The 26,746-nt window shown below is 41.8% G+C and overlaps 1 protein-coding gene across 2 annotated transcripts in view; it reads left to right on the forward strand.

Moving 5' to 3' along the window:
• Nucleotides 1-583: 583 nt before the first annotated feature.
• The window catches only part of LOC124120218, a 38,660-nt gene continuing 12,497 nt past the window's right edge, over nt 584-26,746 (forward strand). Inside the window, exons 1-3 of one of the 2 annotated variants that reach the window (XM_046482986.2) lie at nt 584-893; nt 23,836-25,085; nt 26,401-26,431. In XM_046482986.2, coding sequence (XP_046338942.2) covers nt 728-893; nt 23,836-25,085; nt 26,401-26,431 — 1,447 coding nt within the window. In that variant the 5' untranslated portion in view covers nt 584-727. Of the gene's footprint in view, nt 894-18,846; nt 19,023-23,835; nt 25,086-26,400; nt 26,432-26,746 lie in introns of those variants that run through there. The other variant, XM_048382455.1, reaches the window with a different exon arrangement.

The following is a 26,746-nucleotide window of genomic DNA, read 5'->3' on the forward strand; positions in this document are numbered from 1 at the left end:
AAGTAAGCTGAACAAATATTTAGAAAGTACCAACATCACACCTAGTATATATTTGAAACAACTGCGTAAACACAAGCAGTATCACATAACGGTCTGTTGGAACCTAAACATCACAGCAAAAAAAGTGTAGGTTTCCGTCTTCCGGAAACCTTCCGGATACTTTCCCATTTTGGATCCGGCCCGGATACCTTCCGGAAACCTACCAGATGCCTTCAGCAACCTTCAAATTTCTTGGTATTTTCAAGATAGTTTTTTTATGTGTTTTACACTTAAGTGAACAAAATGCACCCCCAAATTTTGACATTTTTTTGGGAAGGTTTCCGGAAGGTATCCGGGCCGGATCCAAAATGGGAAGGTGTCCGGAAGACGGAAACCTACACTTTTTTTGCTGTGCATCAGGTCAACGCCAGAGAATAATCAGCCTCGATAATCTCCCGATTCCATGAAGTCTACAGAAGAGAAAGCGTCAGCCCTTGTAGCGGAAAGGGCGGTGGCTCGATCCCCTTGTCATACCATAACATTTTTTGTTAAGCTGACTGGCGCTCGGCGTTAAGCTGGTAAAAGAACGACTTGAATACCTTAAACTTCATTTCCCCTCAACTGTAATGATACTCCAACAAAACAATACCAGTGTATTGGTTACATCCGTACATTGATTGCATGAAGCACAAACACTGACACGCTGACATGGGGCAAATAGTGTGTGGTATTCTATGAGTGTTGCGAAATGCGAACAAAACCGCCACACAAGGTAAGATCGATCAGTCCAGAGAACAGTGCCACAGTGCAGCAGAGTCACCAGCTGCGAGAGGACATCATGACGCCTTATACCACCGACGGCGTGGCAACTCTGGTCTGTATGCTGATGACTGGAACTGTTCTTGGCGTTCAAGGTAGGTTTCTGAATATTTTTAAGAAATGATATTTTTTCAAAATGGGGTATTAAATCCATCGGAGTTATTATGAATGATAATGATTGATAGTTTTTCTCATTTTCCGATTGCAGGTAACTTATGTTCGGTACCTACACATGTACCATAAGTGGCATTTAGAAGATGTATGCTGAATAAGGAAGATAGTTCTATAGATATACAACTTCTTTATTGCAATAAATGCGACCTTTCGGTGGTGATACTATCCCCGTTATGAAGCAGTAGAAATTTTGAAGGCATATACAACACCAGGTGTCATCACTGATGTTCAGTGGTCCAATTATCATTTTCACAGCTATTTTGCCATTTATGCCAAAATGGAATCTGTTCCACGGATAATCTAGACTGGTTATTCTCTTCAGGTCTTTGAAAGGCATTCAGAAGTGATACACATAAGGAAGAGAATATATGGATGTCAACTTCTTTATTATGAGGAACATACATGTAATAAGAAGTTGACATCCATATATTCTCTTCCTCATGTTTATTCTCTTGCATTGACTATTTATATACAATTGCGTGATAACGGTGTTAGTATTCGTTGTAATAGGGAAGCTGTATATCCATAGAACTACCTCCCTTGTTCAACTTATGCACGGACAGGTTTATGAAACAGTTGATTGTGAGCCAGGAATTCACTGGGCATTCTGAAAGCGCATTTTGGGTGAGTAAAACTCACACAATAGATCGTTATGGAAAATTACAAAGACATTATTTATCAACAATACCACGTATAAGTCAAGGAAATCACTCGCATTGTTTTAGACCTTTAGACCTATTCTACCCCGGATCTTCACGGGCCGAATTAGTGATGCACGTCTTTTATATATTATAGTTTCTGTATATTAATATAAGGCTGAAAGAGACTTTCATCCTGTGAGTACAACGATAAGTAATAAAAAAAACTAAGTCAGTATAGGTCTGGGCCAGTATTCCTTGTTCGTCAAAATGAGGAATTTGACGTTACTATGTGTCACATGGTCAACTCTGTAGTTTTACGTCGGTCTTTGCTCATGCTATAAACCATTTGTCTGGCCCAGATTCAGATACTTGCAAGTCAAGTTGTAATATTTAAGACTGCGTCATGAAGCAACATTCATTCACTTAGTAAGTCATAACAATTGACCATCACTTCCATCAAATCTCTACTTTTCGGGCGCACTGGTGGTCTGGTCGTCCAATGCGCCGAAGTTCACTGTGCAGACATGTGTACTTTACGATGTGCCTAAAACCTATGATCTGAATGATTCGAATCCCTATTCTCCCTGATTGTGTTTTAGGACTAACGGCACCATACCCATGCTCGTCGGTTTCACCAGAATTGTCAAAGTCTAAAACCTGCACCAGCTCGGACCTTTTTAGTGCGATATTGGGGCGAGTGTCTTATTGTTTTGCTCATAATTAAGATAAACTGACGTCCAAAAGAAACTTTACCAACTGAAAATATAAATTTCAGACAAAGTATAATTTCTTTTCGATGAAGTCTATCCAAATACAACAATAGTATATGCAGAAAATGTAAGTCGTCTGTTACATGTTTGCGAGATAACACGCGAAAAAGTGAAAAACACGTGCACCACGGACAACTGCAAATGCACGTTTGGGTAAGTCAGACAACGGCAACGGCAAGTCAGACATCCACAGTGAGAAAAAAAACACAAAAGAAATGCCACGACTCACAGTCGAACAACGTGAACGAGCCTTGGGTATGGTACAGATGGGAGCCACCCACGCCCATATTGCACGAACCTTCGGTTGCTCTCGTGTTGGGCGGACCGCTGACAGGCCAATAACAGGCAGACCCAGGGTGACCACGCCCCATGATGACCGGTACTTGCGTACCTTTCACCTCCGAAATCGCTTCCTGACAGTGACGTCATCGGCGACAAATGCCTCAGGTCACAGGGTTAGTCGACAGACAGTTGCCAGGAGACTCAGGGCTCATGGAATCAGGGCTTTTAGACCATACAGAGGACAGCTATTGACAGCGCAACATTGTCGTCTGCAATTGAGATGGGCCCGGACTGTTCGACGTTGGCAACGACGTGACTGGCAGAGGGTTATCTTCACTGACGAAAGTCTATTCTGTATGTTTAGGGCTGATGGAAGACAACGTGTTTACCGCCGAAGGCTTGAACGAACGGCGGCGTGTTGCGTGCAGGAGGTCGTACCATATGATGGAGGGAGTGTCATGGTGTGGGGAGGGATCTGTGGGCAGGAGAGGACACCGCTGGTCATCGTTGATGGAAACTTGACAGCTCAGCGTTACATGGATAACATTCTTCGTCCAGTTGTCCTACCATTTCTCCAACAGCAGCCACGTGGTGTCATTTATCAGCATGACAACGCTAGAGCCCATACAGCCAGAACTGTCACTAACTTCCTCGCAGCCAACAACGTCAAACGACATGCCGTGGCCTGCACGTTCACCCGACATGTCCCCCATAGAACACCTCTGGCACTTGATGGATCGTCGTGTTCTACAACGACCACACTCTCCAGCCAACCGGCAAGAACTGATCTTGGCCGTCCAAGAAGAATGGCGTCAAATCCCACGTGACCTCATCAGACGACTGACTTTTTCTGTGTCGAAGAGTTTTTGCGTGTATTGAGGCATTTGGTGGTCACACACGCTACAAATGACTTGTTATTGAACGTGAGCGATTGTTTATATCCTCTGCCTATTGTCCATGATTCTGAAAGCTCGAGTTTTGTACCACACCCAACTTTGGGGGGCTCTGACGTCATTCTCGGTAGCGGTATGATTGTCATTTTCAGTGTTGATTATGTTGATATATTGATCTTCTCAATACACTTTACTTCATGCATGTATGTTTTGTTGTTTTTGCGCAAGAGTGATTTCAAACTCTGGTAAAGTTTCTTTTGGACGTCAGTTTAGTTGCTTGGTGAATAATTTGTATGCCCAGGAGAAGCTTTGTTTGTAGATTCGTTATTTTCTATTTCATTTCTTGATGATTCAAATGAAAGTTTTAGTCCAAATGGTTGAGGATGAGGTCAGGCTCTCCCCAGACACCTGGAGGTCTAAAATTTTGATTCATCAACATAGCATCTGTGTCGCCCCAATACATTGTCAAGTGTGAGAAACTGCATGTTTAAACTGGTTCCATTCCTGAATTGGCCATCCCACCGTGTTGTGGACATAAGCTTCGCGATCTCTGGCAAGCGTCGAGATTGGCATGGTTACGTCAGATATACAAACAGATGATTCAATAAAGACTCATCTTGTTCATACAATTAACTAATCTCATAAATGTGAAATGTAAATATTATAGTAAATGTTATACACACTGAATTTGGTATGGAATCCTGTCAAACATATTCGTATAATTGTCAACAATATAGATATACATACATAAAATACATAAAATATATATTAATTTATCGGCATACATTCCACCACATGACATAATTAAAATGTTCTAGTGCATTCAGGTAAGGCGATTTTAAAAATGAAATTAGAATTAGGGGTCACCATTCTCGTTTCTAGAGTAAAACCTCTTTGAAAAAATATTATTCAAAACAAATATATATGTGGAGTGTATTTAATGGTTTGGGGTTGTCTAACTGAAATGAACCACGTTGTTTCTGTGGCTCTGTTGTTTGTTAATATTGGTTGTGGGGTTGTCTAGCTGGATTGAGCCATTGTGTTTACATGGTTCTGTGATGTGTACAGATCGGTTGTGGGGTTTTCTAGCTGGATTGAGTCATTGTGTTTACATGGCACTGTGATGTGTATAGATCGGTTGTGGGGTTGTCTTGCTGGATTGAGCCATTGTGTTTACATGGTTATGTGGTTTGTATAGATAGGTTGTGGGGTTCTCTAGCTGGATTAAGCCATTGTGTTTACATGGTTCTGTGATGGAAATGGATCGGTTGTGGGGTTGTCTAGCTGGATTGAGCCATTCTGTTTACATGGCTCTGTGATGTGAATAGATCGGTTGTGGGGTTCTCTAGCTGGATTAAGCCATTGTGTTTACATGGTTCTGTGATGGAAATGGATCGGTTGTGGGGTTGTCTAGCTGGATTGAGCCATTCTGTTTACATGGCACTGTGATGTGTATGGATCGGTTGTGGGGTTGTCTAGCTGGATTGAGCCATTGTGTTTACATGGTTCTGTGATGTGTATAGATCGGTTGTGGGGTTGTCTAGCTGGATTGAGCCATTGTGTTTACATGGCACTGTGGTGTGCATAGATCGGTTGTGGGGTTGTCTAGCTGGATTGAGCCATTGTGTTTACATGGCTCTGTGGTGTGCATAGATCGGCTGTGGGGTTGTCTAGCTGGATTGAGCCATTGTGTTTACATGGCTCTGTGGTGTGCATATATCGGCTGTGGGGTTGTCTAGCTGGATTGAGCCATTGTGTTTACATGGCTCTGTGGTGTGCATAGATCGGTTGTGGGGTTGTCTAGCTGGATTGAGCCATTGTGTTTACATGGCTCTGTGGTGTGCATATATCGGCTGTGGGGTTGTCTAGCTGGATTGAGCCATTGTGTTTACATGGCTCTGTGGTGTGCATAGATCGGTTGTGGGGTTGTCTAGCTGGATTGCGCCATTGTGTTTACATGGCTCTGTGGTGTGCATAGATCGGTTGTGGGGTTGTCTAGCTGGATTGAGCCATTGTGTTTACATGGCTCTGTGGTGTGCATAGATCGGCTGTGGGGTTGTCTAGCTGGATTGAGCCATTGTGTTTACATGGCTCTGTGATGTGCATAGATCGGTTGTGGGGTTGTCTAGCTGGATTGAGCCATTGTGTTTACATGGCTCTGTGGTGTGCATAGATCGGCTGTGGGGTTGTCTAGCTGGATTGAGCCATTGTGTTTACATGGCTCTGTGATGTGCATAGATCGGTTGTGGGGTTGTCTAGCTGGATTGAGCCATTGTGTTTACATGGCTCTGTGGTGTGCATAGATCGGCTGTGGGGTTGTCTAGCTGGATTGAGCCATTGTGTTTACATGGTTCTGTGATGTGTATAGATCGGTTGTGGGATTGTCTAGCTGGATTGAGCCATTTTGTTTACATGGCTCTGTGGTGTGCATAGATCGGTTGTGGGGTTGTCTAGCTGGATTGAGCCATTGTGTTGCATTGTTCTGTGATGTGTAAAGATCGGTTGTAGGATTGTCTAGCTGGATTGAGCCATTGTGTTGACATGGTTCTGTGATGGTAAAGATCGGTTGTGGGGTTGTCTAGCTGGATTGAGCCATTGTGTTTACATGGTTCTGTGATGTGTAAAGATCGGTTGTGGGGTTGTCTAGCTGGATTGAGCCATTGTGTATACATGGTTCTGTGATGTTTAAAGATCCATTGTGGGGTTGTCTAGCTGGATTGAGCCATTGTGTTTACATGGTTCTGTGATGTGTAAAGATCGGTTGTGGGGTTGTCTAGCTGGATTGAGCCATTGTGTTTACATGGTTCTGTGATGTGTTTAGATCGGTTGTAGCATTGTCTAGCTGGATTCAGCCATTGTGTTTACATGATTCTGTTGTGTGTATAGATCGGTGATGGGGTTGTATAGCTGGATTGAGCCATTGTGTTTACATGGTTCTGTGATGGTAAAGATCGGTGATGGGGTTGTATAGCTGGATTGAGCCATTGGGTTTACATGGTTCTGTGATGTGTATAGATCGGTTGTGGGGTTGTCTAGCTGGATTGAGCCATTGTGTTGCATGGTTCTGTGATGTGTAAAGATCGGTTGTAGGATTGTCTAGCTGGATTGAGCCATTGTGTTGACATGGTTCTGTGATGGTAAAGATCGGTTGTGGGGTTGTCTAGCTGGATTGAGGCATTGTGTTTACATGGTTCTGTGATGTGTAAAGATCGGTTGTGGGGTTGTCTAGCTGGATTGAGCCATTGCGTTTACATGGTTCTGTGATGGTAATGGATCGGTTGTGGGGTTGTCTAGCTGGATTGAAGCATTGTGTTAACATGGTTCTGTGATGCGTATGGATCGGTTGTGGTGTTGTCTATCTGGATTGAACCATTGTGTTTACATGGCTCTGTGATGTGAATAGATCGGTTGTGGGGTTGTCTAGCTGGATTGAGCCATTGTGTTGACATGGTTCTGTGATGGTAAAGATCGGTTGTGGGATTGTCGAGCTGAAATGAACCATTGTGTTTACATGGTTCTGTGATGTTTATAGATCCATTGTGGGGTTGTCTAGCTGGATTGAGCCATTGTGTTTACATGGTTCTGTGATGTGTTTAGATCAGTTGTAGCATTGTCTAGCTAGATTCAGCCATTGTGTTTACATGATTCTGTTGTGTGTATAGATCTGTGATGGGGTTGTCTAGCTGGATTGAGCCATTGGGTTTACATGGTTCTGTGATGTGTATAGATCGGTTGTGGGGTTGTCTAGCTGGATTGAGTCTTTGTGTTTACATGGTTCTGTGATGTTTATAGATCCATTGTGGGGTTGTCTAGCTGGATTGAGCCATTGTGTTTACATGGTTCTGTGATGTGTTTAGATCAGTTGTAGCATTGTCTAGCTGGATTCAGCCATTGTGTTTACATGATTCTGTTGTGTGTATAGATCGGTGATGGGGTTGTATAGCTGGATTGAGCCATTGGGTTTACATGGCTCTGTGATGTGTATAGATCGGCTGTGGTGTTGGTCTAGCTGGATTGAGCCATTTTGTTGACATTGCTCTGTGATGTGTATAGATCTTTTGTAGCATTATCTAGCTGGATTGAGCCATTGTGTTTACATGGTTCTGTGATGTGTTTAGATCAGTTGTAGCATTGTCTAGCTGGATTCAGCCATTGTGTTTACATGATTCTGTTGTGTGTATAGATCGGTGATGGGGTTGTATAGCTGGATTGAGCCATTGGGTTTACATGGTTCTGTGATGTGCATAGATCGGTTGTGGGGTTGTCTAGCTGGATTGAGCCATTGTGTTTAAATGATTCTGTGATGTTTATAGATCCATTGTGGGGTTGTCTAGCTGGATTGAGCCATTGTGTTTAAATGGTTCTGTGATGTGTATAGATCGGTTCTAGGGTTAACTAGCTTGATTGAGCCATTGTGTTTACATGGCTCTGTGGTGTGTATAGATCATTTGTGGGGTTCTCTAGCTGGATTGAGTCATTGTGTTTACATGGTTCTGTGATGTGTATAGATCGGTTGTGGGGTTGTCTAGCAGGATTGAGCCATTGTGTTTACATGGCTCTGTGGTGTGTATAGATCATTTGTGGGGTTCTCTAGCTGGATTGAGTCATTGTGTTTACATGGTTCTGTGATGTGTATAGATCGGTTGTGGGGTTGTCTAGCTGGATTGAGCCATTGTGTTTACATGGTTCTGTGATGTGTATAGATCGGTTGTGGGGTTGTCTAGCTGGATTGAGCCATTGTGTTTACATGGCTCTGTGATGTGAATAGATCGGTTGTTGGGTTGTCTAGCTGGATTGAGTCATTGCGTTTACATTGTTCTGTGATGTGTATAGATCGTTTTTCTGAACAAATTGACGTTATGAGACAGTGGTAAATGTTTTCCTAGTTTGATCCTGTGTAGGATTTGTTTTGTGCATAAGTATATGCTTAAGCGTAAACAGAACAATTCTTTATCAGGGGTCACGGGTGGCCCAGTCGACTGAGACGCCGCGATTCGCTGTGCGTCCCTTGGGCACGCCAGAAACCGATGATTAATACTCCATTAATTCATTGACACTGCCTGTAATTGTGAATACAATATAACTGGAAAGAATGGGAGAACAATACTGAAACCCACGGGAGACTCATACTTTCTTGACCCAGTGTCTGGTATCTATTTGTATACTTCAGTTTTCCTCAAGCATATCTTCTCTTTTCTTCTTCAATGATCCATCATACTGAGCTCAGGTAGTCCTTAATATTAGCTGTCTGTTTTGTCTTTGGGGTTGCTGCACTTGTTTCCATCACCAGTCAATTAGAAATGCTTATGTGTTGGTAAAGATTGAGACTGGAAACATTGGAGAATATTACTTCCAATGCCACGGGGAACCATAACGTTCTTCTTCCACTCTACATAAGCTAGGGGCGGTCGGGTAGCCTAGTGGTTAAAGCGTTCGCTCGTCACGCCGATGACCCGGGTTCGATTCCCGACATGGGTACAATGTGTGAAGCCCATTTCTGGTGTCCCCCGTCGTGATATTGCTGGAATATTGCTAAAAGCGGCGTAAAACCAAACTCACTCACTCACTCACTCACTCACTCACTCACTCACTCACTCACTCACTCACTCACTCACTCACTCACTCACTCACTCACTCACTCACTCACTAAATAAGTTGTTTCAAATGCATGTCGGGGATCTGAGTACTGCGTCAAGCATATCTGATCTTTTCATTTGAATGGTATTGCTTAGCTCAAAGAGTGCTAAATATTAGAAGTTTGTTGAGTTTGTTGAGTGGTTGTGTTGCCATGGTGTCAATGTGGCTCCATGGTGTGCATGGAGTTGTTGTGTTCTTGTCAAGCTGGATTGAGCCATGGTGTTAATGTGGCTCCATGGTGTGTATATATTGGTAGTGGAGTTGTCAAGCTGGGTTGAGCCATAGTGTACATGTATCCGTATGGTGTGTACAGATTGGTTGTGGAGTTGTCAAGCTGGATTGCACCATAGTGTATATGTGTCCGTATGGTGTGTATAGACTGGTTTTGGAGTTGTCAAGCTGGATTGCACCATAGTGTATATGTGTCCGTATGGTGTGTATAGACTGGTTTGGAGTTGTCAAGCTGGATTGAGCCATGATATAAATGTGTCTCTATGGTGTGTACAGACAGGTTGTGTAGTTGTCAAGCTGGATTGAACCATTGTGTATATGTGTCCATATGGTGTGTATAGACTGGTTGTGGAGTTGTCAGGCTGGGTTGAGCCATCTGTATATGTGTCCATTTGGTATGTATATATTTGTTGTGGAGTTGTCAAGGTGGATTGAGCCATCTGGTAAATTTGGCTCCATGGTGTGATATATTGGTGGTGGAGTTGTCAAGCTGGATTGAGCCATGATGTAAACGTGGCTCTTGTGTGTATATATTTGTGGTGGAGTTTTCCAGCTGAAGGAGCCGTGTTAAAAATGTGGCTCTATGGTGTTGTATAGATTGGTATTGGAGCCATGGTGTTAATGTGGCTCCATGGTGTGTATATATTGGATGTGGAGTTGTCATGCTGGGTTAAGCCATAGTGTATATGTGTCCGTATAGTGTGTACAAATTGGTTGTCGAGTTGTCAAACTGGATTGAACCACCTTATAAATGTGGCTCTATGGTGTGTATATATTGTTGGTGGAGTTGTCAAGCTGGATTGAGCCACAGTGTATATGTGTCCGTATGGTGTGTACAGAGTGGTTGTCGAGTATTCAAACTGGATTGAACCACCTTATAAATGTGGCTCTATGGTGTGTATATAATGTTGGTGGAGTTGTCAAGCTGGATTGAGCCAGAGTATATATTTGTCCGTATTGTGTGTACAGACTGGTTGTCGAGTATTCAAACTGGATTGAGCCACCTTATAAATGTGGCTCTATGGTGTGTATATAATGTTGGTGGAGTTGTCAAGCTGGATTGAGCCAGAGTATATATTTGTCCGTATTGTGTGTACAGATTGGTTGTCGAGTTGTCAAACTGGATTGAACCACCTTTTAAATGTGTCTCTATGGTGTGTATATATTGTTGGTGGAGTTGTCAAGCTGGATTGGGCCATAGTGTATATGTGTTCGTATGGTGTGTACAGATTGGTTGTCGAGTATTCAAACTGGATTGAACCACGTTATAAATGTGTTTCTATGGTGTGTATATATTGTTGGTGGAGTTGTCAAGCTCGATTGAGCCATAGTGTATATGCGTCCGTATGGTGTGTACAGATTGGTTGTCGAACTGTTAAGCTGGATTAAGTCACGATAAACATGTGGCTCTATGGTTTGTATAATTGGTTGTAGAGTTGTCAAGCTGGATGGATCCATGGTATAAATGTGGCGCTATGGTGTGTATCTATTGGTTGTTGAGTTGTCAAGCTGGATTCAGCCATAGTGTGTATGTGGCTCTACGATATGAACAGATTTGTTGTTGAGTTTTTCTGCTGTATTGAGCCGTGGTAAAAATGTGGCTCTATGGTGTGTATAGTTTGGTATTGGAGTTGTCAAGCTGGATTGTGCCACAGTATTAATGTGATTCTATTCTGTGTACAGACTGATTGTGTTGTTGTCAAGCTGGATTGAGCTATGGTGCATATGTGTCCGTATGGTGTGTACAGATTGGTTGTCGAGTTGTCAAACTGGATTGAGCCGAGATATAAAGGTGGCTCTATGGAGTGTTTATATTGGTGGTGGAGTTGTCAAGCTGTATTGAGCCATGATGTAAACGTGGCTCTTGTGTGTATATATTTGTGGTGGAGTTGTCAAGCTGGACTGAGCCATAGTGTGTATATGGCTTTTCGGTATGAACAGATTTGTTGTGGCGTTTTCAAGCCGTGGTAAAAATGTGGCGCTATGGTGTGTATATAATGTTGGCGGAGTTGTCAAGCTGGTTTGAGCCATAGTGTATATGTGTTCGTATGGTGTGTACAGATTGGTTGTCGAATTGTTAAGCTGGATTGAGCCACGATATAAATGTGGCTCCATGGTGTGTATCTATTGGTTGTGGAGTTGTCAAGCCAAGCTGGATTGAGCCATAGTGTGTATGTGGCTCTACGGTATGAACAGATTTGTTGTGGAATTTTCAAGCTCTATGGAGACGTGGTAAAAATGTGGCTCTATGATGTGTATAGTTTGGTATTGGAGTTGTCAAGCTGCATTGTGCCACAGTATTAATGTGATTCTATTGTGCCGTGTTGTTATCAAACTGGATTGAGCCATGATGTTCATGTGGCTCTATGGTGTGTATATATTGGTTGTGGTGTCGTCAAGCTGGGTTGAGCCATAGAGTATATGTGTTCGGATGGTGTGTACAGATTGGTTGTGGAGTTCTCAAGCTGGATTGAGTCATGGTATAAATGTGGCTCTGTGGTGTGAAAAAACTGGTTGTGGCGTTGCCAAGCTGGATTGACCCACAGTGTAAATGTGGCTTTACCGTGTGAATAGATTGGTAGTGGAGTTGTCAAGCTGCATTGACCCATGGTATAAATGTGACTCTATGGTCTGTATAAATTGGTAGTGAAGTTGTCAAACTGGATTGAACCATAGTATAAATGTGGCTCTATGGTGTGTATATATTGGTAGTGGAGTTGTGGCGTTATGGTGTGTACAGACCGGTTGTGGAGTTGTCAAGCTGGATTGAGCCATGGTATAAATGTGGCTCTATGGTGTGAAAAAACTGGTTTTGGAGTTGTCAAGCTGGATTGACCCACAGTGTAAATGTGGCTCTATGGTATGTATAGATTGGTAGTGGAATTGTCATGCTGGCTTGAGCCATGATATAAATGTGGCTCTATAGTGTGTATAGATTGATAGTGTAGTTGTCAAGCTGGATTGAGCCATGGTATAAATGTGGCTCTGTGGTGTTCATAGTTTGGAAGTGGAGTTGTCAAGCTGGATTAAGCCAGAGTGAATATGTGGCTTTATTGTTTGCATATATTGGTTGTGGAGTTGTCTAGCTGAGTTGAGCCATAGTGTATATGTGTCCGTATGGTGTGTACAGATTGGTTGTCGAGTTGTCAAGCTGGATTGAGTCATGACATAAATGTTTCTCTATGGTGTTAATAGGTTGGTTGTGTTTATGTTAAGCTGGATTGCACCGTGGTGTTAATGTGGCTATATGTTGTGTATATATTGGTTTTTTAGTTTTCAAGTTGGATTGTGCGATGATATTAATGTGACTCTATTTTGTGTACAGACTGGTTGTGTTGTTGTCAAGCTGGATTGAGCCATGGTATAAATGTGGCTCTGTGGTGTGAATAGATTGGTAGTTGAGTTGTTAAGCTGGCTTGAGCCATAGTGTATAGGTGGCTCTATGGTGTGTATACATTGGTTCTGGAGTGTTCAAGTTGGCTTGAATCATAGTGTATGTGTTGCTCTATGGTGTTTATATATTGGTTGTGGGGTTGTCAAGCTGGATTGAGCCATGGTCGTTAATGTGGCTCCATGGTGTGTATGTATTGGTTGTGGAGTTGTTAAGCGTGTGTGCGCCATATTATTAATGTGGCTCTATGGTGTGAATAGATTGGTTGTTGAGTTGTCGAGCTGGCTTGAGCCATGGTATAAATGTGGCTCTATAGTGTGTTTAGACTGGTTGTGTTGTTGTCAAGCTGGATTGACCCATGATATAAATGTGGCTCTATGGTGTGAATAGATAGGTAGTGGAGTTGTCAAGCTGGATTGTGCCATGATATAAATGTGGCTCTATGGTGTGTAGAGACTTTAAAAGTCAAATATCAAAGCTATCGTGGTTGTCATATGAGTTTATGTGGTATATGTTGAATTATTATCGATAATCGCGCTTATCTGATGGTTAGAAGTGATTATGTGGTTTATTCTTACTATTGTCAGTGTTTAAGTGTCATTGTCAGTGTTGACGTTAAGTCATTGTTTGAACAAATTCGCTTCTATAAGACATGTTATAGAATGGATGGTTACTGCTTTGGTAATTGATCCTGTGTAGGGTTTGTTTTGAGCTTGGGTATATGGTGTGGGGTAAAAAACCCATCTCTTTATCTTTGTCATGACTAAATATTCCATCAATGCCTCGCGTCCATGGCAAAGAATCTCTCAGAAGAGGAATGCATGGTGCCAGAGCTGATGAATTCTTAACGTTAACAGGGGCATAAGGACTCCAGGCAGTAAATGTCTTTAGATATCTCACCAATACAACACTCGCATCAAAGAAAGTCCAGCAGGAATAGAGACGTTTCTGTTTGCAATGCACGGGTGGCCACCATTTGTTTCAAATAATGCGCTCATAATAAATCGCAAATGAAATGGGTTGCTCTTTTATTCGTATCGTTAAAATCGTTTTGTTTTCTACGGGGAAACTTCTCACCTGAAACATTTGATGTGGGAAGAGCATTTTGAACACGACAATCGATTATCTAATGACATCTTTTGTAACTTATCCACGAAAAAAGTTTTACGACTGCCCTTTTTCATATGCTTTATCTGCTTCCTTCTACCATACGCTGTGACCCAGAGACTCTTGGAGAAACATACAGTGTTATTTTATCGTGTACCAATACTCTCTACTCGAGTACTGAGCTCACTGAAGTCCGGACCTATCGACCTATCTGTTGGATAAGCTTGGGCGTTGAAATCCCCAGTGTCATGTGGCAAGGCGAGTGGCTCCGAAACCCAAGGGCGACCATCACGACGACATTCATCCCGAGAATGCCCAGACAATGTCAGGTCCTTGTGTGGGTCATCAAGTCACTCTTCACAACAGCCATACAAGTCATGACCACAGGATTGACCTCCCTATCGAAAATCCAAACACTGTAAATTTTAATAACAAAGAAGACATTGATTGCATCAACAAAGACATCAACATCTGGTTAAACAGGCAAAGATTGCCCTGGAAAATCCCGAGTCAAGTTTTGTATAGACTGCCAGTGTGTCAGCGTTTTGTTGATTATGTTAACATCAACAAACCATGGCCCACCACAACCAACAGCAACTGAGCTATCTGATCTCAAGAAGATACAGAAGTTTTAAAATTGCTGTTGAAACTCTTACGGCCACTCTATTGACTAAAGCAAATGGCTTGACAAGTAAAAACTGATGATCTGGAAATTAGATCTCGCATGGATAAGATGGTAGTTCTTAGGTCGAAGACGATCTTAGTTTCCCAGTAAAAGAAGAAATGTATGACGTGAACGCTAGAGAATAGCCAGTGTCCGAGACAGATTTCATTTGGCGTAAAAGGTAAAGCAGCGGTGAATGGAAACATGTCCTGCCATACTGCCAGCACCCGCCACTCACACAATATTCATGTAACTGTTGGTGTTTGTTTTGCAATGCCGGGCAGCACTACCCGACGGCGGCCTGAAAACAAACCAGACAATATAATGATCGATGGACCAGATTATCAAGTAACAAGATACGTTACTTTTGAATTACGTCTGCCGCTCATCCCACATATGGTGAGGCCCAGAGAGGGAGGGAATAAAGCCTTCATCCGATTTGACAAGTTTGTGATATGTAACAGTAGATTTGATATCAATATGATTACTGGAGGATTAACACCGTGACGGCTTAGATAAGGATGTGGCCCGGACCTCGCACTACAGATGAAAACTATGAAGTTTACATCAACATCGCCCGTTGGCATTTCAACATGTTCTCATGGAAGTTACTTTCACTTAAAAGACACTTTATTGACAACAATTGGAGTGAACCATTGTCACAATTCACATTTGTTTCGGATAATTAAAACCTGGCTTTTCGCGAAAACCTGGTGTCATCACAGTTTTTAGTGATCCATTCATGTAATGGATACTGTTTTGTCGGATAATCGATACTTATTTTCTCTGGCCTTGACGTTTAATGTTTATTCTAACTCATATTATTCAGACTTTGTCAAAAGCTCACACTGTGTTCTCAGTGTCTAGCGACAAAGGTACCAGTATACATGTAACAGTGTGAGATGTATAGTGTATGTACATATATCTTCACCACATTATCACACAACATTATCGCACCCTAACGATGCATCTGATATCAGATTAGATGGGTCTGTTTCAGCCTGGATACGAAGGTCATTCATGGATTTGTATATATTTCACCAGAACTCTCTGTCTGTTATCATGGCAAAGACACAGCCAGTCTTACCAGCCAGATGACGTGTGAAGTTAGCTGTACGTAACTATGATTTAGAGGTAATATTTGCTGGAGACTTTAATAGTGCAAATGGTGAGGGAGAAGAGCTCATATCAGATGACAGTGCATAGGATCCACCTGGAAGCCACAGTGACGCCTCGTTCAAATAGAGAACAAGAGTCATCAGAAAGAATTCTGCCCCGGAAACGAACCTCATCCCCAATTTAGTATGTGTCCAACTTCTTTCCATAAAAAAATAAAAAAAATAAAAATTCGAAAAATCCCAAAATATCAAAAGGCACCACTTTACTATGTGCTCAAATACACTGAATAGTTTTCGAGTTCTGCCCCGGAAAAGGAAATGATTACGGATAGACAGACGGACCGCGTTATATGCCGGGGTGGAGGTGGAAAGTAATGAACAATTTTCGGCGTAGATTACTACAAATTTGTAAAACTATACATTCAATGGCAGACACCCAGGAGATGAATATGGAGAATAATACATATGCATAGCCAATGGAGGTGTCAGTGCTGTGGACTTGTTCAGCTTTGTTTCAACGTATAAATATAAAACGTCAATTGCGGAGGACAGCCAGTTTGCCTAAACAGATTCCACTGGGCGTAAAATTCAAATTAGGGGTGTAAAGTTATATAAATGGATCACCCCATTTCAGCATATCAGACATTGGTATTTCTGACCGTTTTCTTTGTAAAGGGTAAACAAGAAAATACTGTTGAAGAACCAGGCTTCTACAAATGTATCTGGAACAACGATCATGCTGTTGATTAATATAATACACTAAATGATGACCTGTCAACTTCACTGTTAAATGACATTAACAACATAGAGGTTGGGGGTGGTTTGTGTGTTTGTGTGTGTGTGTGTGTGGGGGGGGGGGGGGGGGGGGGGGGATAGGTGTAGGGGTGGGTGTCGGGGGTGTGTGGGGGGGGGTGTGGGGGTAGAGGTTGTTTTGTACCGACGCTTCACTACTACTTATTGCCCCTCCATCACGTGAATGCTGAGTAGGCATACAGAGGTATATATATGTATATAAGATAGGATCCGTGAAGATCCGGGGTAGAATAGGTCTTAAGCAACCCATGCTTGCCGTAAGAAGCGACTATGCTTGTCGTAAGAGGCAACTAACGGGATCGGGTGGTCAGGCTCGCTGACTTGGTCGATGTATGTCATCGTATCCCAATTGCGTGGATAGATGCTCATGATGTCAATCTCCGGATTGTCTGGTCCAGACTCGATTATTTACAGACCGCCGTCATATAGCTGTAATATTGCTGAGTGCGGCGTTTACAACCAACCAACAACAAACAATCAAAAAGTTTTATGTGCTTATAAGTTGAGATGGTTTAGGTTACATGGCGTAGTATAATTGATTGCGAACAATCAACAAAAGTGTGTGCCTTGGATTTTGTTACACGATCTGGCGAACGTGCATTGTTGTTTCGTCGCACCATTATTAGGTAGACACTCGACACTATGTCGAGTGCCGACGAGACTAAATGCAAGCACTTAGAGCGAAGCCAGTACATACATTTTAAATTGATTTTGTGATTCCCAGTTATTAGTCGATAAGTGGTAAGACCATGGGTGAATGGTAAGTGTATTTCATATTTTAGGGCAAACCTTAGCACATGTGTTTATAAAAGACGCACTTCCGGCAATAAGATTGATACAGAGTTATACTTTTCACAACTGAAAAAAAAGTGATGAGATAATTTGGCCCCAAATTTGATTAGAAAGGCCGGGGAATTGTTGGATCAATAATTTCCTATTGTTATACCTCTTTTAAGAATCTTGCGATTACATTTGTTAATCCGTACCACGTGACGAATCAATACATTTCAATGTCGACCCCGAAATCATCTGACAGACACTGGCCACGAATATTGATTCGTCTCATGATCATTATTGACCTTTCACGTGATGAATATTGACTCGTCTGCTAGAAAACAAGATGGCGTCTGGTATGAACAAATCACGTTTCGCAGCTACGTTACTGTAATGAAATAGAGGACGGCGCACATGCTTGTTTATCTAGAACAATATGCAAATAATCAGTCAGTCAGTTAGCGAAAACAAGGACCCTCGGACCCGACTCCTGCAAGGATCCTCTAATACAACATCAACTGGCCTTGTACATACATCATGCGTTCGTGCTACGAAATGAATTGTTACCTTGACTTTGTATCTTATAAAAAGTGTTATGTAAAACCATTGTAAATGGGCCTGTGGTCTTTCATACAATAAAGAATTGAACTGAATTGAATTGCCTCGACTGCTCGGTCTCATGGGACTACCTAAGGCGTCGGGTCCTCTGGTCTTTGTTTGCGCATATTGACCTCGCCAAGATTAGTTATAATATGTTATGTTACATCAGGGTATGAAACTCCCAAAAATTTCAGCCAGACCACAGGACTGGCTAGCTGAAATACTTGCCAGCCCTGACCAAAACCTGCCTGCCCACTAAAATCATATGTTTCTCAGGAGGATAAGCTAACGGGGTTTCTTTTTGGTTACATTTTATCATTCATCTTTACATGTGAATTAATGATTATCATCGGGAAATATTTAGAATATTGTCACATATGAAATATAACCCGACCGTCGGGCAGGGGGATTTGAAAATCTGGCAGCCCGAGTTGAAATCAACCCGTCTCGGACGGTTCATGCAGGCAGGTATTTCGAACACTGGTTACATTAACAAGCATGCACTTTGTAGACCTATTCGGCATCAGGGGAATATTTCTAGGTGTAGTTGGATAAGACGGTGTGTCGATCAAAGACAATAATTGCAACATTCCCTCGGCACCAAGATCAATATACAGGGTCAATAATGTATCACTGTATTTTTGGAGACAATGGCTAAACTTTGCCAAGAGTGCAGTTCCTGTGCTCACTTGCACAAACAATCTTAGCTCTATAATTATTGTAAATAATTAAGTTCGCGATCTAAGGCTTCGGCTACAATCGCCATCCACTTGCACAAAGTGATTGTAGGCTAAGATCATTGTATGCTTCAATGGAAACTTACAATTGGTCCGGGCCAATCGTTGTAGTACCTGAATAAACTTGACAAAAGTGCAAGACAGGGTCATAAACAATTCTCTTTACGTTCAAACATAGCCTCCTTGCTTTGTTAAACTGCATGATTCGAATCGACACTTCAACAACACGAAGAACGCACTACAGATTTAACGTCAGAAATATCGTTAATTGCGATAGTGAACACCACATAACTATAGAGTCGATAGCTAACAGTACTATTCCCACCCGACTCAATGCTGGAAGAAGTGTGAAACAACATACCTTTTTCTATAATCAAGGGAAGGATACAAACGTAAGTTGTCTGTCTGACCTTTTGGATAACTCAAGGGCAACTAATGTTAATTTATACTCTGGATAGGAGTGTTTTCCTTATGCATACGCCTGTTTGTAGAATCTACGTACCTTGCCCAGTGTATTAATGTTGTAGAATTGCTGAGCTCCGCCTGTATTTCTTTTGGGTCACATTCGTGTCAGTGATTTTGTCTTTAGTTTATTATTAAAATAATCCACAATAAAACACACGTTGAAGTACAATATCATACATGTTTACAACTTAAAACGAATGGGACGAGGGACGAGCGGTTTTAGCACATGAACTTTAAAAAAATGCAAGTATCTATCAAACAAGGACATATACATGATGAGACATTTGAAATTTGTGTAAAGCATCCTGTGAATAACAAAAGTAATTCACACTTTTTAAAAAATAATTATCAATATACTCAGTAATTAATACCCAGTGAATATATAGTAAACAACTGGTTTCTTGACATATTATATACTATTCGTATTTTCCGTCCATGCAGTCTTGAAACCCCCCGTCTACCAGTGTTTAAAAAAGGTAGCCATAACATCCTTTGTTACAGCGGCGAAACGAAAACATGACGAACATACATTATGTGTCACACAATCTTGGTATCGAACCGGACCCTCAGTTGGACTAGCGAAGGATTTAACCACTGAGCTACCCCACCGCCCCCTGAGTCATTGACATGTGATCATGGCAGTGTTGATGTATGGGAACCGATCAAAGCCATCTCCAACCCTTTGGTTTAGACACTCTACAAGCACGTGTGGGTAAATCCTATTAATCGCTAAAGCAGTATGAACAGGCGTTAACAAAATTAAGTTTATATTATTCTCAAATACTCTTTTTCACTAAACAGCATCACTTTAATTCTACATTTTATGAAGTCTGAAACAGTAATAAAAGCGACAAAAAATCCAAGATCAAAGGAACTAATGGCCACATGTTCGCGAACAGGTAAACGTATCCTGTTACACAGATGGTAGCAGTCACAAACACATGCAACGGCAAGCATTGCATGTTGTAACCCTTCTCAGATATCTTTTGAACGTTGTGTGTCGCTGTTTGAAATCTTCGTAGAAAGAGCATGCTCGATTGTACATCCAACTCCCATGCCGTAACATGGACAGATATTAGTCATAGCGCTACGTCTGTCGTAACTGGCATACTGTAACATAGACAGATGATTGTCATAGCGCTACGTCTCTCGTAACTGTCATACTGTAACATAGACAGATGATAGTCATAGCGCTACGTCTCTCGTAACTGTCATACTGTAACATAGACAGATGATAGTCATAGCGCTACGTCTCTCGTAACTGTCATACTGTAACATAGACAGATGATAGTCATAGCGCTACGTCTGTGGTAACTGCCGTACTGTAACATAGGCAGATGAAAGTCAAAGCGCTACGTCTCTCGTAACTGTCATACTGAAACATAGACAGATGATAGTCATAGCGCTACGTCTCTCGTAACTGTCATACTGTAACATAGACAGATGATAGTCATAGCGCTACGTCTCTCGTAACTGTCATACTGTAACATAGACAGATGATAGTCATAGCGCTACGTCTGTGGTAACTGCCGTACTGTAACATAGGCAGATGAAAGTCATAGCGCTACGTCTCTCGTAACTGTCATACTGTAACATAGACAGATGATAGTCATAGCGCTACGTCTCTCGTAACTGTCATACTGTAACATAGACAGATGATAGTCATAGCGCTACGTCTCTCGTAACTGTCATACTGTAACATAGACAGATGATAGTCATAGCGCTACGTCTCTCGTAACTGTCATACTGTAACATAGACAGATGATAGTCATAGCGCTACGTCTGTGGTAACTGCCGTATTGTAACATAGACAGATGATAGTCATAGCGCTACGTCTCTCGTAACTGTCATACTGTAACATAGACAGATGATAGTCATAGCGCTACGTCTCTCGTAACTGTCATACTGTAACATAGACAGATGATAGTCATAGCGCTACGTCTGTGGTAACTGCCGTACTGTAACATAGGCAGATGAAATTCATAGCGCTACGTCTCTCGTAACTGTCATACTGTAACATAGACAGATGATAGTCATAGCGCTACGTCTCTCGTAACTGTCATACTGTAACATAGACAGATGATAGTCATAGCGCTACGTCTCTCGTAACTGTCATACTGTAACATAGACAGATGATAGTCATAGCGCTACGTCTCTCGTAACTGTCATACTGTAACATAGACAGATGATAGTCATAGCGCTACGTCTGTCGTAACTGTCATACTGTAACATAGACAGATGATAGTCATAGCGCTACGTCTCTCGTAACTGTCATACTGTAACATAGACAGATGATAGACATAGCGCTACGTCTCTCGTAACTGTCATACTGTAACATAGACAGATGATAGTCATAGCGCTACGTCTCTCGTAACTGTCATACTGTAACATAGACAGATGATAGTCATAGCACTACGTCTCTCGTAACTGCCGTACTGTAACATAGACAGATGATAGTCATAGCGCTACGTCTCTCGTAACTGTCATACTGTAACATAGACAGATGATAGTCATAGCGCTACGTCTCTCGTAACTGTCATACTGTAACATAGACAGATGATAGTCATAGCGCGTCGTCTGTCGTAACTGCCGTACTGTAACATAGACAGATGATAGTCATAGCGCTACGTCTCTCGTAACTGTAATACTGTAACATAGACAGATGGTAGTCATAGCGCTACGTCTGTGGTAACTGCCGTACTGTAACATAGGCAGATGATAGTCATAGCGCTACGTCTGTCGTAACTGCCGTATTGTAACATAGGCAGATGATAGTCATAGCGCTACGTCTGTGGTAACTGCCGTACTGTAACATAGGCAGATGATAGTCATAGCGCTACGTCTGTGGTAACTGCCGTACTGTAACATAGGCAGATGATAGTCATAGCGCTACGTCTGTCGTAACTGCCGTACTGTAACATAGACAGATGATAGTCATAGCGCTACGTCTGTCGTAACTGCCGTATTGTAACATAGACAGATGATAGTCATAGCGCTACGTCTGTGGTAACTGCCGTACTGTAACATAGGCAGATGATAGTCATAGCGCTACGTCTGTGGTAACTGCCGTACAGTAACATAGGCAGATGATAGTCATAGCGCTACGTCTGTCGTAACTGCCGTACTGTAACATAGACAGATGATAGTCATAGCGCTACGTCTGTCGTAACTGCCGTATTGTAACATAGACAGATGATAGTCATAGCGCTACGTCTGTGGTAACTGCCGTACAGTAACATAGGCAGATGATAGTCATAGCGCTACGTCTGTGGTAACTGCCGTATTGTAACACAGGCAGATGATAGTCATAGCGCTACGTCTCTCGTAACTGCCGTACTGTAACATAGACAGATGATAGTCATAGCGCTACGTCTGTGGTAACTACCGTACTGTAACATAGGCAGATGATAGTCATAGCGCTACGTCTGTGGTAACTGCCGTACTGTAACATAGGCAGATGATAGTCATAGCGCTACGTCTGTGGTAACTGCCGTACTGTAACATAGGCAGATGAAAGTCATAGCGCTACGTCTGTCGTAACTGCCGTACTGTAACATAGGCAGATGATAGTCATAGCGCTACGTCTGTCGTAACTGCCGTACTGTAACATAGGCAGATGATAGTCATAGCGCTACGTCTGTCGTAACTGCCGTACTGTAACATAGACAGATGATAGTCATAGCGCTACGTCTGTGGTAACTGCCGTACTGTAACATAGGCAGACGATAGTAATAGCGCTACGTCTGTCGTAACTGCCGTACTGTAACATAGACAGATGATAGTCACAGCGCTACGTCTGTCGTAACTCCCGCACTGTAACATAGACAGATGATAGTCATAGCGCTACGTCTGCCGTAATTCCCGCACTGTAACATAGACAGATGATAGTCATAGCGCTACGTCTGCCGTAATTCCCGCACTTTAACATAGACAGATGATAGTCATAGCTCTACGGGTTGTCTTAACTCCCACACTTTAACATGGACACACGATAAACATAACTCTACGGTTGTCTTAGCTCCCATACTTTAACATGGACACACGATATTGATAGCTCTACGGTTGCCGTAACTCCCACACTTTAACATAGACACATGAAGGAGGCCCTCATTAACAATTCTCCAAATAAGCAGTACACTGATCGCATAACGTTCATGTTTCAAAAATGAAGTATGTGAAGAATGTATTTTCTTTAAAAGAGGGAAAAACATCAATTAACGAAATTGATTATAAATTCGGTTACGATACCGATCAGTATCAGTAAGGGTCATTCTAAGGTTTACAGAAGAGAAAGAACATCAAGTAGGGTATCATCTTCCAAACTTCAAGTGTTTGTATACACTGCGTTCCCACATCAACCGTAAATCCACACGGCAGCTTTGCGGTGTAGTCGATAGTTATAACCAAAGGATCCAGCCAGCCTGACCAATAAGCTCTCAGATCTCACAAACAGCAGCTTTTCTTGCCCTACAGCCTTATGGCTTCACTCTTCACGTTGCCTCAATTTAAGGCAACAGAAGGATTCGTAAAAATTCATGCACGAAGAAGGGCTAACATAACGTCAATGAGTTATTATTCTTTCATTGCTCGACTGAAAACAGACAAGCGCCATTATTGCATAGTATTTCGGCCTTATGTATTCAAGATGTATGAAAGATGAAAGTATAATGCACAAAGCCGTGAAGTACTAACGATGGTATGGTATATCTTAAACCTTACTTATATGATTCTCAATTTCAGAAAGGACATACGTGACGGTTTTTACACAGAACTTTGATAGTTATGCCGGAAATATGTACCTGTACATAACCTCATCGCGCCCTCAACCAGTTACAGTTCAAGTGTTTGTTCCTTATCTCAACAACACAGCTCCTTTCCAAAACCTCACGCTTGACCCAGGACAAAGAACCAAGGTCACATTGTCCCATGATGTACAGATGCCGACAGGAACTACGACGTCAAACAGGATAATCCGCGTCGTGGCCTCCGACGATGTTTCAGTGCTGGCACTGAACGCTGAAGCGTCGAACCTTGATATGTATCAAGTGAAGGAGACGAGCCAACTGGGAAAGGAGTATGTGGTCGTGGCGCCTGACTCCTACAGTTCATACGGTGCAGCAACGGTGGGAGTAGTCTCCCCTTTCCCAAACACTCAGGTGAAGGTCACCCTTCCAGAGTCACATGCTAACATTTCTGCAGTAATAAATGGACTCCCGCAGTTATTATCTAGGGAATTTTCAATCATATTGCAAGAGAACCAAACGTTTCAGATGCAATCCGTCGATGAACTTTCTGGGACGTACATTGCTTCTAACAAACCTATTGCCGTTTTGACTGGAGTAAATAGGACCTCATCTTCCAAGGATCTTTGTGCGGACGGGCAAATAACTCAACTTCTTAGTTTAGATAAAATAGGTACTAAATACATTGCTTTTGGATTACCTTTGTCTGATGTCCAGGACTACATAAACATCGTCTCTACACAAGCCGACACAGAGATCTCGTTTGATGGAACAACGTCAATACTCGCCAATGCAAGGGAGATAACTAGGCTACGTATTCAGCGAAATCAGTTCAAATTGATTGAAATATCGAAATCAGCAGTCGTATCCATGACAACCAAATCAGGTCTTTCTGGCAGTATCCAGGGTGATGTGTCCACGTACATGCTTCATCCCCTTCCACTGAGGGGCCTGCTTTACACAATCACAGTGCCGGATGCCACAGCGTTCTCTGGCCCCCGTAGATACCTTGTCATCATGGTCGAGAACGACGGCGTGGACGACATTCTGTTGGACGACGTTGCCATCTCAGGAGCAGCATGGATGCCAGTCACGAACACCAATATCTCAGCCTGCTTCTATCTGGTATCAGATAATATGGAGGCCAGAGTCCTGAGACACAGACGAGGGAAGCCGTTGGCTGTGTATATACTGGGCTTCGCCTATTGTCAAGCATATGCAATTGCATTTGAAGCCAATGAAAGAGATGTAAGTAATATTTATTGAATTACACTTATAGAAAAGCATGAAACCATTATTATTGTGAATCTATAAACTGTATTGGGGCGTTCATCTAACAGCTAGAAATGTGGTAAAGAAACTATTGAATACTTAATAGAGAAATATTGCCAATTTTATTTATTACAATTCAGTGACTACAACTGATATTAGCACATCAAAATACACGCCAATATTCACGGATTACTGTATGTTCACATTAAACGACGATCCAGCTACAGAAACACAAAACCGTTAATGTAAGTTGGAACCTGAACATATGTTAAGAGAGTACCAAAGTCGCGACTAGTATATATTTGAAACCTCTACATGAACATATGCAATATCACAGAACCGTTAATGTAAGTTGGAACCTGAACATATGTTAAGAGAGTACCAAAGTCGCGACTAGTAAATATTTGAAACCTCTACATGAACTTATGCAATATCACAGAACCGTTAATGTATGTTGGAACCTAAACATATGTAAAGATATATACATTTATTTCGCGACTAGACGCATTTCATAGCTTTTTAAAACCTCTGCACAAACACGGGCAGTATTAAAGGATAGTTGATGTCATTTGGTGTCATTTGATGTCATTAAACATTTTTACTGTGCAGTAATTATATGTAGACAGTTAACATATATTTGAAACCTCTGATTCCTCTCCAGCTTCATATTGTTTGACTTTCTTCTGCGTTCCCACATCTGAATCAGGCATAAACAGACTGATGATGTTCTGAGATGTTGACAATAAACACACACACACAAACACACGCACGCACGCACGCACGCACGCACGCACACACACACACACACACACACACACACACACACACACACACACACACACACACACACACACACACACACACGCACACACACACGCACACACACACGCACACACACACGCACACAGACACACACACAGCCTGACAGATGTACTTTGTTGACTTATAGTATTCTGTTGGTGTGTTGAATTGTTGAGTTGTAAGTATTTTGACCAGCAAAGAAAAACATTAATTGATAATAGATATCTAAACTGGTCAAACATATATCCTTTAAGCATTTGATGTCAAATAGGAGAACTTACCATCTTAAAAAAACTATCTAAATTTGTAAACATATTACTCTCTGTACTAAAGTAAACCGCTGTTGCCATTTGATCACATTGTATTTTTTGTATATATGTATGTTATTATGTTGCTCATATACCACCGCCTGGTGGGTTGAGATAATAAACGATAATGGACGTTTTATCGTTGTTTGCATAAAACTGATTTACACATTGTTTTGTTGCAGAAACTTCTCCCTGCAGTCAACCAGACTCAAGGTTCGTATTTCGAGCACAAACATCAAATCTATGCAAATACGTATATGTTTTTAGGCTTAAAACATTTTTTGGTGTCACACTCTTATGACTCCATCATCAAATTTTAAAGGTGTAGAAATAAATGTTTACAATATAGAAATAACATGGGAACATTAGTACGGTAGAGACAATAAAAAAAGAAATAACACAGCTGTTCAAAAAAATATATATCAGAAAATACACTGTATGCAATGTACATGTATTATTGATTGGCTTATAAATGTTAACTTAAATAGTAGTTCTAAATGGTAGGATGAGTGTTACCATTATGCACTG

Source organism: Haliotis rufescens, unplaced genomic scaffold (genome assembly GCF_023055435.1).
Source record: "Haliotis rufescens isolate VD_foot unplaced genomic scaffold, xgHalRufe1.0.p SCAF_4, whole genome shotgun sequence".
NCBI lineage: Eukaryota > Metazoa > Mollusca > Gastropoda > Lepetellida > Haliotidae > Haliotis > Haliotis rufescens.